We start from the raw sequence: 11,761 nt of genomic DNA on the forward strand, positions 1-11,761 counted from the left end.
GTGGCGGCCGAGGAAAGGGCCGCAGTAAGGGTCGTTTGTCCAGCAGACAGGGACCTGATTGTTTCTGGGACAGCTGTGTCAGAAAATTCCTCCCAAGGCAAACAGTCCATGTCTTACAGTTGTTGCCCAAGGGCCTTGCAGCACAGAAGGATTTGTTAGGCAGATGTACAAAGGAAGGACGATGGATTACGTTTAAATACTATGAGGGTGATTGATTAAGCAAGGGGATTCAGGTGACTGAGGTGGGCTTGTGGTTAATGAAGATTGGATGCAGGTGTGCAAATTGGCATGGTCACAGCTCTCTGTCCATATATGGAGTTCTTTGTTAATAGGCAGCATTCCAATATGGGTGTCGGTGCCCATGCATGGAGTTCCTGCTCAAAACCACATTTCAATATGAAAGTATGCTCTAAAGCTGCATTTCAATATGGAAGACAATGCCCATATATGGAAGTTCCTGTTGTGGATTAGCTGTATCGTCCTCCAGAAACTGCGTTATAACCTACACATGGTGCTACTATATAGTAGGGAAAGTATACTATATAGCACCCTGATTATACACACACTATAGGCCTATCATTCTTAAACTACTTGGCTCTGAGATCAAGGGGGAAGAGTGGAAAAGACAGAGAAAGCTGAGGAGACAAATTGAAGCAGCTATTAGGACAGCTCATAACACTCTAACTCTACTAATTGTCTGGTCTAATGGGATATGAAGACAGAAGATCCTTTATTAAGTTCTGATTGTGTCATTGGAAAAGCTCATTTGGAAAATGACCTCAGAAAATAACCTTTAGATTTGGAGATGGACAAATGGTATAATTTCCCATTTATCATCATAGACAATCGTTGCAATTTCAAGAAATGTCACAATTACCATAAGGACTAGAATTTAAGTATGCACTTCCACTTCTTTCATATGCAGAAATAATGGATTGATTGCCCTTAAAGTTCTTATTTGAATATTATAAGTAATATAAGTTACCACTCTGCATTGAGTCATACATAGACAGTGTGTGTAAATCTAGCTAAAATCCCACATTATGCAGATAAGTCAAATGTGAACCAAATATTGATTAAAATGCCCCAAATGATTAATACAAACGTCTATATTGCTTTGGCCAGAGTCATTTACGCCAATTCACTGAACCACAATGAATCTTGATGTAGGGTAATCTTTCATTTCTCTCCATCTATTGATATTTCTATTATTCGGTTATACTTTCCCTTTGGAAGCACCAGACACCAGTCCACTGAGTTTGACCTGATAAACTAATGAGCCATAGGGCTCTGGTCAAAAGTAGTGCACTATGTAGGGAATAGGGTCCCATTTGGGACGCTCTGCGGAGGCTTCCTACTGCGCACGCACTCCAATTCCACATCTATGACTCCATCCATAAATAGTATGTCTTTCCTAGGTAACGCTACTCTCATTCAGGGAAACACAAAGAGTCTGCAGTCGAATCTCTCACATAAAAATCAAACTGAGATTTATACCGGCTCAGATATACATAGAATATCAAAGATGGGACAAGAGCAATCATGTTGGTAAAATGTCACATCGTTGATCAATAAATTATTGTCCCTCAACATACAGGATTTCCTGTGAATGTTTTGTGTATTCTCTAGTGCGTTTAGTGATAATAGTAAACAAGATATACATAACTCAGTTTGAAGTTTCTGTACTGTTGGGCTACAACTAATAGGTTATACAATATGATGGTGAGAATCCTCTCAAGATTTATAGTTAAGCAATAAGGGGGTGTGGTATATGGCCAATATACCACGGCTAAGGGCTATTCTTAGGCATGACGCAACTCGGATATACCATGGCTGTCAGCCAATCAGCATTCAGGACTCAAACCACCCAGTTTATAATATAACTTAGATCACATCAGTGAATATTGGTGAAATGGCACATCATTGATCAATAAATAGCGATGCCACAACATACGTCTTGTACACTAGTGAATTTAATTATACTATTAGGATTATACCAGATATACATTTGACCTAAATATACTGTTGGGGTAAAACCAATAAACAACATTTGTTGGGTGAGATTTGGTCCAGATTTGGATCGCATCAGTGAGAAGGTTTTGGGTTTGAGTCATTCTTTGTTCCATGTCTTGCTCCTATAATAAATGGGAGAAAAATGTATTCCATGTTTAGCATGTGCTGTATAATTCATAATGATGTATGTTCTGTGGGAATAAATAGGAAATCTCATTATAAAGCCATACTTCAGATTTTAGTTTAGCCTCTGCAGGTCAGATAGGGTCAGAGTAGTGAAATTTCCTTTTGAGGCATTCCACCACATCTCATTTTTAAAACCACACTTGTTTCCTAGAATACCTTCACAGCCTCCAAAATGGCACCCTATCCCCTATATAGTGACCTATTGCTCTGGTCAAAAGTAGTGCACTATATATGGTATAGGGTGCCATTTGGGGTACAGGCCTTATGAATAATAACACGATTTCTCTGAAATGGGAGAAGGCAAAGTAGCAGCACAAACTGCAGTTGCAGAGATTAATATAATAACACAGTACATATGAGATGAGAGAGAGACAGAGAGATGAGAGAGAGACAGAGAGATGAGAGAGAGACAGAGAAGAGAGAGAGAGAGAGAGAGAGAGAGAGAGAGAGAGAGAGATGAGACCGATAGAAACCACACACCACAATAAAGTGCACTCAACCATGTCCTCGGAAAGAGAGAAAGAAGATTGGACAACCTCATCATGAATTCAGTCATAAAAAGGAGGTGTAGGAATTCTCTTCCATATGCAAAGTAAAAAGTCAAGCTATTCAGAAACGACTACCTTTCTGTTTCTGACAGAAATAAAACAGGATTACTAGTAGTTAGAGCCCTTTTTATTTCAAATATAAAAATTACAACGCTTGATTCACAACCACTTTGCTAAGAATAATTAGAAACAGAGACGAGCGCAACAAGATCAAGACATATCCCTGGGGCTACACGACAGACAAAGACAGTTTTCATGGTCAACGTTTCTCCGTTTCAACACAAGTCTCAATAAAACAATAGAATGTCTCCTTTTCTCACTTTCCCTTCATTAGTTTCTCTCTCCTAAACATAAACTACACCCCATACCATTAAAGGGACAAACATAGAAACCAATAGAGACAAAACAATACAGAACACATACACTACTGAGGAAGTATAGACTACTTCCAACTGATGGTCATCATAGACTCTCTGACGCAACATCAGCATCGATCAACGTCTGTAGAAGGGTGTTTGACAGTTTGGGAACTAAATCCGATATGAATATTTAAAGATTTATGTCCTGAAAGTGGCATCACATTGATTGCCAAAATGAGTAATGGTAAATGATTCATAACACCCTTGACAACAACTAAAATATTTAACATGACATATTAAAGCTAGAATCTTCAGCTAAATCAATAACAAAGTGGTACCCCTCTGTTTAGTAAAAAGCCTGGAGAAATGGAACCACTGTCAAATTCATAGACATAGCTATGGACATAATCAAACAAACGACAGTTTTAACCATGTTTTAAAGCTATACAGTATTTGTTTACATTTACCTTGTTTGCAAACATTGAAGCAAAAAAACACATATCTGGGGTTCTGATTGGGTCTGACAGTTGAACTAAGCTCATGAGGCATTTATACATTATATTCCTTAAGAAGCAATGGGAATGTATCATTCATTTATAAGTCAAAGAATGGATCTAACAACTCCCACTGGGCAAAAATAGATTGAATCAACGTTGTTTCCACCATCCGTTAAAATCAAAAATCTATGTGATGATTTTGAATCAATGTGGGAAACTGATTAGATTTGAAAAAAGTCATCAACGTAAGGGAATGTCGTATTTTTTTCACCCAACTTTTAACCTAAACCCAATGACATGGTGAAATGTTTTGTTGATTTCACATCGAATTGACGTTAGTTGACAACTCAACCAAAATTAGATCAAAACTAGACATTGAAATGACATCTGTGCCCAGTGGGTAAGGATTCTAGCTTTTAAGGGATTTTGTAGTTCGACATTTGCTTTCACAGTGCCTTGGTTGAGGTACTGTGTACTGTTTCTAGGCACTTGAAGACACAAGATGAACATTCAGTCTTGTGTAACAGCCAATCATAATGACTAGATCAATAGTACTGTATAGCACTGCAACCAATCACAACAACCAAATCAATATGGAGACACTCACAGAGACTTATACAATATCTTTCTCATTAAATCCTACTGTTGGGAAAACATATGGCGATGAGAAACAGAGGTCATGTTCCTTTCCAATAAACAATAAATACCATAAAAACAGTTGACAAAAAAGTAGGTCGGAATTGAGTCAGAAATCTCAAAAGGTCAAGTGTCAAGTGTTTGACCCCATGACTTCATAAACAGTCAACACAAAAAGGGGCATGTTGATTGCACTGACGAACCCGAGGCCCACTGCGAGCCGGTCAGGCACGTGCAGACGGGCAGGTGCAGTCCAGTGGCTCGTCCAGAGGCCCGTCTTCACATTCAAAATAGTTACATACACCTTGCAAGTTTGCCACTGTGTTTACTATCCCATGGACATGTAAGAACCCCCACCGCTGTCACTGCCACCACACATAGACCACTGCTAGAGCACAGTACTGGCTGTGTCAAAGTCCTTGCTGGTCTGGGAGGAGCTGGGTAGAGACTTGAGGTACTCCATGTGTCTCCTTGCGTCCTCCTGGTTGTGCCTGACATAGTAGATGACGTAAGTGATCACCATGGCGAACCAGCAGAACATGGTCACGAACATGGCCACGTCGGTGGTCTTGTGGTGGAAGTTACAGAAGTTGATGCCAGAGTCCAGGACCTGAATGACGGGCCGGCCGGCGTACTCGTCCTGGACAGAGGTGTGGCAGCTCACCTCGTTGACCGTCTCAGGGTCCAGCCTCAGCTCCCTCAGTACCTCCTGGAGGGAACACTCGCAGTGCCAGGGGTTGTTGGAGAGTCTTATACGGGCACTCAGCTTGGTGAAGGCCTCCTTGGGGACGCTGCGGAGCTGGTTGTTGGAGAGGTCCAGGGAGCGGAGTCCCTCGGAGACCCCCAGGAAGGCCCCTGCATCGATACTCTCGATGTGGTTATGCGACAGGTCCAGCTCCTTGAGGCGGCGGAGGTCCTTGAAGGCCTGGTTGGGGATGTGGCTGATCCGGTTGGATGAGAGCAGGAGGGTGACGGTGTCTTCCGGTAGGTCCGAGGGGATCTGGTCAAGGCTCCGGGAGACGCACTGCACCACCACGCCGTTCCTTTCCGAGCAGTGGCAGCTCTTGGGGCATGGTGTCACCATGACAACCATGAGGGCCGCCACGAGACACAACGTCCTCACGGGGGAAGTGGAGACACAGAAAGAAGAAGGGGACAGGGCTTGCCAATGTGGCTGAGGAGGCCCCATTAGCCCAGCCGGTAAAATATCTGACTATCCCTGCGGTTCCCGAACAGGTTTCAATGATTATTGATGGTACATAGCAGCTACTCATATACATATCATTTGATCCTGTACCAGATTAATAACCCTCTATCTTCATCCCCGCATCCATCCATTAGAGTCCAGTGAAGTGACTGTAGAGTTTGACCAAAGACAGTCCGGAGGAATACAAAACATGGGTTCCAACTAGACAGAAGAGGAAAGAGGTGGGCAAATCATTTTGATCCAGACATACTGTAGCACAAGTTTCAGGACAGCCTATCACTCAGTCCTCTGAACGCAAGGAATCTGAAATAGAGAGAGAGAGAGAGAGAGAGAGAGAGAGAGAGAGAGAGAGAGAGAGAGAGAGAGAGAGAGAGAGAGAGAGCGAGAGAGAGAGAGATTAAAAGGGAGAAACAGGCCATGGCTATTTCTTTAATGATCCATTTAGTGGATTTTTAAAAATGTTGTAAGTCTGTGAGGTTCTGGGTAGATTAACATTACAAAGCATGTTTGAGTTGTAGTAGTGAGACAAGCCAGTGTTTGAGATGTAGTAGTGAGACAAGCCAGTGTTTGAGATGTAGTAGTGAGACAAGCCAGTGTTTGAGCTGTAGTAGTGAGAGAAGCCAGTGTTTGAGATGTAGTAGTGAGACAAGTCAGTGTTTGAGATGTAGTAGTGAGACAAGCCAGTGTTTGAGATGTAGTAGTGAGACAAGTCAGTGTTTGAGATGTAGTAGTGAGACAAGCCAGTGTTTGAGATGTAGTAGTGAGAGAAGCCAGTGTTTGAGATGTAGTAGTGAGAGAAGCCAGTGTTTGAGATGTAGTAGTGAGACAAGCCAGTGCTTATATCTTCAGTAATTCCATCTGGTAGAAATCATATCTATTGATTTATTGATGCACAAAGGCTTTGAAAAACAGTGTAGTAGTGAGACAAGCCAGTGTTTGAGATGTAGTAGTGAGACAAGTCAGTGTTTGAGATGTAGTAGTGAGACAAGCCAGTGTTTGAGATGTAGTAGTGTAGTAGTGAGTCAAGTCAGTGTTTGAGATGTAGTAGTGAGACAAGCCAGTGTTTGAGATGTAGTAGTGAGACAAGCCAGTGTTTGAGATGTAGTAGTGAGACAAGCCAGTGTTTGAGATGTAGTAGTGAGATGTAGCAGTGAGACAAGTCAGTGTTTGAGATGTAGTAGTGAGACAAGCCAGTGTTTGAGATGTAGTAGTGAGACAAGCCAGTGTTTGAGATGTAGTAGTGAGACAAGCCAGTGTTTGAGATGTAGTAGTGAGAGAAGCCAGTGTTTGAGATGTAGTAGTGAGACAAGCCAGTGTTTGAGATGTAGTAGTGAGTCAAGCCAGTGTTTGAGATGTAGTAGTGAGACAAGCCAGTGTTTGAGATGTAGTAGTGAGACAAGCCAGTGTTTGAGATGTAGTAGTGAGACAAGCCAGTGTTTGAGTTGTAGTAGTGAGAGAAGCCAGTGTTTGAGATGTAGTAGTGAGACAAGCCAGTGTTTGAGATGTAGTAGTGAGACAAGCCAGTGTTTGAGATGTAGTAGTGAGACAAGCCAGTGTTTGAGATGTAGTAGTGAGACAAGCCAGTGTTTGAGATGTAGTAGTGAGACAAGCCAGTGTTTGAGATGTAGTAGTGAGACAAGCCAGTGTTTGAGATGTAGTAGTGAGACAAGCCAGTGTTTGAGTTGTAGTAGTGAGAGAAGCCAGTGTTTGAGATGTAGTAGTGAGACAAGCCAGTGTTTGAGATGTAGTAGTGAGACAAGCCAGTGTTTGAGATGTAGTAGTGAGACAAGCCAGTGTTTGAGATGTAGTAGTGAGACAAGCCAGTGTTTGAGATGTAGTAGTGTAGTAGTGAGTCAAGCCAGTGTTTGAGATGTAGTAGTGAGACAAGCCAGTGTTTGAGATGTAGTAGTGAGTCAAGCCAGTGTTTGAGATGTAGTAGTGAGACAAGCCAGTGTTTGAGATGTAGTAATGAGACAAGCCAGTGTTTGAGATGTAGTAGTGAGACAAGCCAGTGTTTGAGATGTAGTAGTGAGACAAGCCAGTGTTTGAGATGTAGTAGTGAGACAAGCCAGTGTTTGAGATGTAGTTGAGATGTAGTAGTGAGACAAGCCAGTGTTTGAGATGTAGTAGTGAGACAAGCCAGTGTTTGAGATGTAGTAGTGAGACAAGTCAGTGTTTGAGATGTAGTAGTGAGAGAAGCCCGTGTTTGAGATGTAGTAGTGAGAGAAGCCAGTGTTTGAGATGTAGTAGTGAGAGAAGCCAGTGTTTGAGATGTAGTAGTGAGACAAGCCAGTGCTTATATCTTCAGTAATTCCATCTGGTAGAAATCATATCTATTGATTTATTGATGCACAAAGGCTTTGAAAAACAGTGTAGTAGTGAGACAAGCCAGTGTTTGAGATGTAGTAGTGAGACAAGCCAGTGTTTGAGATGTAGTAGTGTAGTAGTGAGTCAAGTCAGTGTTTGAGATGACGTAGTGAGACAAGCCAGTGTTTGAGATGTAGTAGTGAGACAAGCCAGTGTTTGAGATGTAGTAGTGAGACAAGCCAGTGTTTGAGATGTAGTAGTGTAGTAGTGAGTCAAGCCAGTGTTTGAGCTGTAGTAGTGAGAGAAGCCAGTGTTTGAGATGTAGTAGTGAGACAAGCCAGTGTTTGAGCTGTAGTAGTGAGACAAGCCAGTGTTTGAGATGTAGTAGTGAGACAAGCCAGTGTTTGAGATGTAGTAGTGAGACAAGCCAGTGTTTGAGATGTAGTAGTGAGACAAGCCAGTGTTTGAGATGTAGTAGTGAGAGAAGCCAGTGTTTGAAATGTAGTAGTGAGACAAGCCAGTGTTTGAGATGTAGTAGTGAGACAAGCCAGTGTTTGAGCTGTAGTAGTGAGACAAGCCAGTGTTTGAGATGTAGTAGTGAGAGAAGCCAGTGTTTGAGATGTAGTAGTGAGACAAGCCAGTGTTTGAGATGTAGTAGTGAGACAAGCCAGTGTTTGAGATGTAGTAGTGAGACAAGCCAGTGTTTGAGATGTAGTAGTGAGACAAGCCAGTGTTTGAGATGTAGTAGTGAGACAAGCCAGTGTTTGAGATGTAGTAGTGAGACAAGCCAGTGTTTGAGATGAGTAGTGAGACAAGCCAGTGTTTGAGATGTAGTAGTGAGACAAGCCAGTGTTTGAGATGTAGTAGTGAGACAAGCCAGTGTTTGAGCTGTAGTAGTGAGACAAGTCAGTGTTTGAGATGTAGTAGTGAGACAAGCCAGTGTTTGAGATGTAGTAGTGAGACAAGCCAGTGTTTGAGATGTAGTAGTGAGACAAGCCAGTGTTTGAGATGTAGTAGTGAGACAAGCCAGTGTTTGAGATGTAGTAGTGAGACAAGCCAGTGTTTGAGATGTAGTAGTGAGACAAGCCAGTGTTTGAGATGTAGTAGTGAGACAAGCCAGTGTTTGAGCTGTAGTAGTGAGACAAGCCAGTGTTTGAGATGTAGTAGTGAGATGTAGTAGTGAGACAAGCCAGTGTTTGAGATGTAGTAGTGAGACAAGTCAGTGTTTGAGATGTAGTAGTGAGACAAGCCAGTGTTTGAGATGTAGTAGTGAGACAAGCCAGTGTTTGAGATGTAGTAGTGAGACAAGCCAGTGTTTGAGCTGTAGTAGTGAGACAAGCCAGTGATTGAGATGTAGTAGTGAGATGTAGTAGTGAGACAAGCCAGTGTTTGAGATGTAGTAGTGAGACAAGTCAGTGTTTGAGATGTAGTAGTGAGACAAGCCAGTGTTTGAGATGTAGTAGTGAGACAAGCCAGTGTTTGAGATGTAGTAGTGAGACAAGCCAGTGTTTGAGATGTAGTAGTGAGACAAGCCAGTGTTTGAGATGTAGTAGTGAGACAAGCCAGTGTTTGAGATGTAGTAGTGAGACAAGCCAGTGTTTGAGATGTAGTAGTGAGACAAGCCAGTGTTTGAGATGTAGTAGTGAGACAAGCCAGTGTTTGAGATGTAGTAGTGAGACAAGCCAGTGTTTGAGATGTAGTAGTGAGACAAGCCAGTGTTTGAGATGTAGTAGTGAGACAAGCCAGTGTTTGAGATGTAGTAGTGAGACAAGCCAGTGTTTGAGATGTAGTAGTGAGACAAGCCAGTGCTTATATCTTCAGTAATTCCATCTGGTAGAAATCATATCTATTGATTTCTTGATGCACAAAGGCTTTGAAAAACAGTACATTGAAAAAGCATCCTTTTAAAAAAATCCTTTATCAATGACACTCTGCGAGACAAAAACTACTTTGATCTGTTAAAAATAGGTATTGATAATGCATTAAGGGGAACATTGTTTATCCAATTTGAGCACCAATTTTCCAAAGCTAAAAAATAACTACACAACAATGTGATCTTTTTGAATTTGATTGATACCGTACTGCATGGTGTGCGCCTGTTCTCCTATTTCTTACAGTGCTGAACGCAAAGAGAGTATCTCCAGTCTCCAGTCCTTTGCCCTGACAGTATAAATAGAAAAGATACATTACCCTAGTAATAATAGATTGCTCTGATAGTTCCAGGTGGTTACTCCCAATTCCGGACCATGGAGATTCACAGCAGCAAGCCTACTGTAAAACTCTTGAGGAACGTTCCCACAATCATTGAAATCATTGAGGAATTTTCCCCTGTGATTTGTTTTCTATTGAACACTTCAACATAGACCAAACAGAAACTGTGACTCAACATTTCCTTTCATTTGATTAATATTTGCTGACAACATTCCAGAGACAGTGACTTTTTGCATTCTCCAAATGTTTGCGCAGCATTCATTCATTCATGTCAAAGGTGGTTTATAACCTCACAACAAGCTCAAGGGAAACCATTGCATTCAGCCAACATGTCCTGCTCTCGGTCTGCCTGTTTGAAGTCCATGAACCCTCACAGGTCTACCGCCACATTATTAGCTAGACAGCACAGCTTGATTTAGCCAGTTAGCCCACATGTCTGACTGAAAACAAAAAATTAAACAGTATATAGCCTATGATAACCCGCGGACAGAGGGCTTTGTCTCTGTAACCCAGTGCGACACAGAAACCTAAATGTTAGATTTATCCTTCTCGTGACATACAGTACTTCCATAGGTACAATTAGGCTGCCAGTGGTCCGCAAGCAGCAAAACATAAGCAGTTTTAGCAAGGCGGCTCACTTTTCAGAATGCAAGAGGTCATTCAGTTGGAGAAAGTACGTTCTCATTTTTCATTCTGAATCGTCACATGCATGGTAGAGGCACTATTTTATTAGTGTCACTGTTAATATATCATTTGGTGGTGGCGATAATGATGATGATGATGAAGAACCGAAGGTAGTATAATTTATTTCAAGTTTTATTGTTACATGCACACGAACAATGAAATGGTTAACTTGCGAGCTTAATTTCCCATCCAACTCAATTAATGATTTCTGTAGTCTAAAAAGTAATAGGAATGTACTTTTGAATGACCTAAAAAGACGTATAAAAATATCTAAAAATACTCATCTTCAATAATATCGACCTTTTATAAATAATATCGACCTTTTATAAATCAACTGTCCATAGCACTACTTACTTTGTCTTTTTCTCCCGATTTGTTTTCAGAATGAGAGTATGGTCCAGTCAGGGCTATACCGTTGCTTCATAAAATGCAAACCAACAAACGAATCAGTATCGAGTGGAGAGTGACCGAACATAGAATGAGCGCAGTAGGTATAACTCACCTCGACAGCGCACCGCCTCCACTTGTTGCTGTCATAATAAAAGGGACTATAAAGTTGCATCTCCTCTACGCTACACTGTATGTGTGTACCGGTTGCCTCAAGACTTCCGAACCTCGTTCAGTTTGCGCGCGCACCTATTGAACAGTTTGGATCCATTCGGGACCTCATCCACTTGCTTTCTTTGCGTTATATTGAGGTGTCTCTCCCAGTTCATCATAAATCATCCCTGCAATATTTTTGAATGCTTTTGAAAATGTCACACAACTGTGGGAAACACTGGAGTCAACATGGGCCAGCATCCTAGTTGAACGCTTTCGACACCTTGTAGAGTCCATTCCCTTACGAATTGAGTCTGTTCTGAGGGCAAAAGAAGGTTCAACTCAATATTAGGAAGGTGTTCCTAATGCTTTGTACACTCAGTGTATATGGAACGCATTGCTTAGAGCCACACCCCATTCAGAAATATCCAATGAATGTGAGGACTTTCAACGTGAAGTCTGTATAGACATTCTACCATAGGGAGATGTCAAGCACGTCACTCTGTTCAATATGGGTTTGCTTGAAATAAATCACTCAGTAGTCACCTCCTGGAGGCGATTGCAAGTGCTGTC

At 41.7% G+C, this 11,761-nt stretch overlaps 1 protein-coding gene across 2 annotated transcripts; it reads right to left on the minus strand.

The window, feature by feature from the left end:
* Positions 1 to 2,856: 2,856 nt before the first annotated feature.
* On the minus strand, positions 2,857 to 11,500 carry LOC118379628 (leucine-rich repeat-containing protein 3-like). 2 transcript variants are annotated; one of them, XM_052504029.1, is made up of 3 exons: positions 11,151 to 11,500; positions 11,003 to 11,066; positions 2,857 to 5,749 (listed from the first exon to the last, which is right to left on the minus strand). In XM_052504029.1, exon 3 carries the CDS (start codon positions 5,426 to 5,428, stop codon positions 4,628 to 4,630), a length of 801 nt encoding a protein of 266 aa, XP_052359989.1. In that variant the 5' UTR covers positions 5,429 to 5,749; positions 11,003 to 11,066; positions 11,151 to 11,500; the 3' UTR covers positions 2,857 to 4,627. The 2 variants fall into 2 exon arrangements, with proteins under 2 accessions (XP_052359989.1, XP_052359988.1); XM_052504028.1 differs by lacking the exon at positions 11,151 to 11,500 and having other exon boundaries at positions 11,003 to 11,106.
* Between the last annotated feature and the right edge of the window lie 261 nt (positions 11,501 to 11,761).

The sequence above is a fragment of the Oncorhynchus keta genome, unplaced genomic scaffold, assembly GCF_023373465.1.
Source record: "Oncorhynchus keta strain PuntledgeMale-10-30-2019 unplaced genomic scaffold, Oket_V2 Un_contig_1863_pilon_pilon, whole genome shotgun sequence".
Taxonomy (NCBI): Eukaryota; Metazoa; Chordata; class Actinopteri; order Salmoniformes; family Salmonidae; genus Oncorhynchus; species Oncorhynchus keta.

Excerpts from the sequence above, each read along its gene's own strand:
- LOC118379628 (XM_052504029.1), bottom strand. The coding sequence starts at position 5,428 with ATGGGGCCTCCTCAGCCACATTGGCAAGCCCTGTCCCCTTCTTCTTTC.